This window comes from Saccostrea cucullata, unplaced genomic scaffold, assembly GCF_032062105.1.
Source record: "Saccostrea cucullata isolate Sc308-1 unplaced genomic scaffold, CSIRO_AGI_Scuc_v1 ctg2139, whole genome shotgun sequence".
Taxonomy (NCBI): Eukaryota; Metazoa; Mollusca; class Bivalvia; order Ostreida; family Ostreidae; genus Saccostrea; species Saccostrea cuccullata.
The window spans coordinates 194,970-196,478 of NW_026926647.1; the positions used below are offsets into that span (position 1 = coordinate 194,970).

Below are 1,509 nucleotides of genomic sequence, written 5' to 3' on the forward strand. Positions count from 1 at the left end.
CGGTGAGCGTATTCGTGATTAACATCAAGAGTGCAAGGGCATAGACTATTTTGTTTGAGTTGAAATTTGGAATATTTATTGCTTATATAGTGTATATTTTGAAAAGTGCTGGGAGCTGATCCTGGTCTGCATAGCATTATTTCTATTTATAACAGAATTTAAGCGAAGTGGAAATTTTTAGCTATTATAAGCATTTTTGGCAAAATTTTCAGTACTTCGCAAAGAGCACTGACTAGCTCCCAGCACTTTTTGGGTAGAGGAAATAAACATCTTTTTTATGTATATCAACTTTTATGAAAGAATATGTCCAGAAAAACATGAATACTGCCCCTCATTATGTAAGTGAGTTGCATCAGTTGTGTACGCATTTCGACACCAGACATCCTGTCCTGCTTCTACCCGTACGTTCACTTGCGCAGTTGCTGTATTGTAATCGGTCAAACCTGCCCACGAGTAAACCAGCTGAACACCATCTTTTATTATTTCAATCCAAGCTGTTTGGTGCTGCACCATGATGAAGGTAACAATAAACTGATACACACCGCTAACGGGTGCCCGAAATACCCCATGTCTTGCGTCATATGATCCTCCTTCGTTAAGGATTACACGGTCGAATATGATTGTCTGGTGAGGCCCGAACACTCTCGGCGAGGAATATCCAAGACAGGATGTGAACGCAATTACTTGTCTGTTTGTTGCCCCTGTTTGCACTGATTGCAAAAAAGTAATATTGCATCATAATCTATGAATATTGGCATGTTTTACTTATTGTGTGATAAATGAAAAATACATGATCCAGATTTGTAAAAAGTCCATCACACATCTCTATAGTCAAATAAAAATGTTGCTTAAAACTTAAACTAATATGTTTTTTTTTTCGGGAAAACTTATTCACGAATCAAGCGTGCGAATTGAAGCATAGATGAAAAAAAATATTATTTCACAGTTTTATGAAAAGAATAAATTATTATTCAGGCATGACTATTGTCTCATTTCAAAAAGCGAGTGAACCATAATATTAACCGAGATAATGTATAAATGTGTATTGTTAAAAATTGTAATAACAGAGGATACTTACATTTTATGATTTCTGACAGCATGGTTCTCAATGTAGAATTCAGTAAATCCACAGTCGTCTTCATGTCATTTAAGTCCTTTGATAATTTTACAATATCGGTTGTTACAACGCACTTTGAAAAAATTTTTCAAAGTGCGTTAAAATTTGGGACCAAGCTAACGCACTTTGAAAAAAAAATTTTTTTTTTCAACGTGCGTTAATATCGACCATATTAACCCACTTTGAAAAAAAAATTTAAAGATTGATCAATATCCCTTCAAATGATCGGTTTGATAAATAACAGATCCTGGTTTGATAACTTTTTTATGATAAAGTCACTGTAAGACCTGAGATATTGAGGTTTTAAATATTTAAGGTTTTGATAAAATAAAAGGGAAAATTTAAGGGTCTTGAAAAAAAGAGTGACGATTGTTTAAATTCATTAATTCGTT

At 33.7% G+C, this 1,509-nt stretch overlaps 1 protein-coding gene across 1 annotated transcript; it reads right to left on the reverse strand.

The window, feature by feature from the left end:
- Window positions 1–266: 266 nt before the first annotated feature.
- Window positions 267–1,160, reverse strand: LOC134272304 (cerebellin-3-like). The gene is made up of 2 exons (XM_062754551.1): window positions 1,079–1,160; window positions 267–710 (listed from the first exon to the last, which is right to left on the reverse strand). Exons 1-2 carry the CDS (start codon window positions 1,140–1,142, stop codon window positions 292–294), a joined length of 483 nt encoding a protein of 160 aa, XP_062610535.1. The 5' UTR covers window positions 1,143–1,160; the 3' UTR covers window positions 267–291.
- Between the last annotated feature and the right edge of the window lie 349 nt (window positions 1,161–1,509).

Coding starts and splice junctions, on each gene's coding strand:
- LOC134272304 (XM_062754551.1), bottom strand. CDS start 1,142: ATGAAGACGACTGTGGATTTACTGAATTCTACATTGAGAACCATGCTG. Junction 711..1,078: donor GCTGTCAGAAATCATAAAAT/GTAAGTATCCTC, acceptor TTTTGCAATCAG/TGCAAACAGGGGCAACAAAC.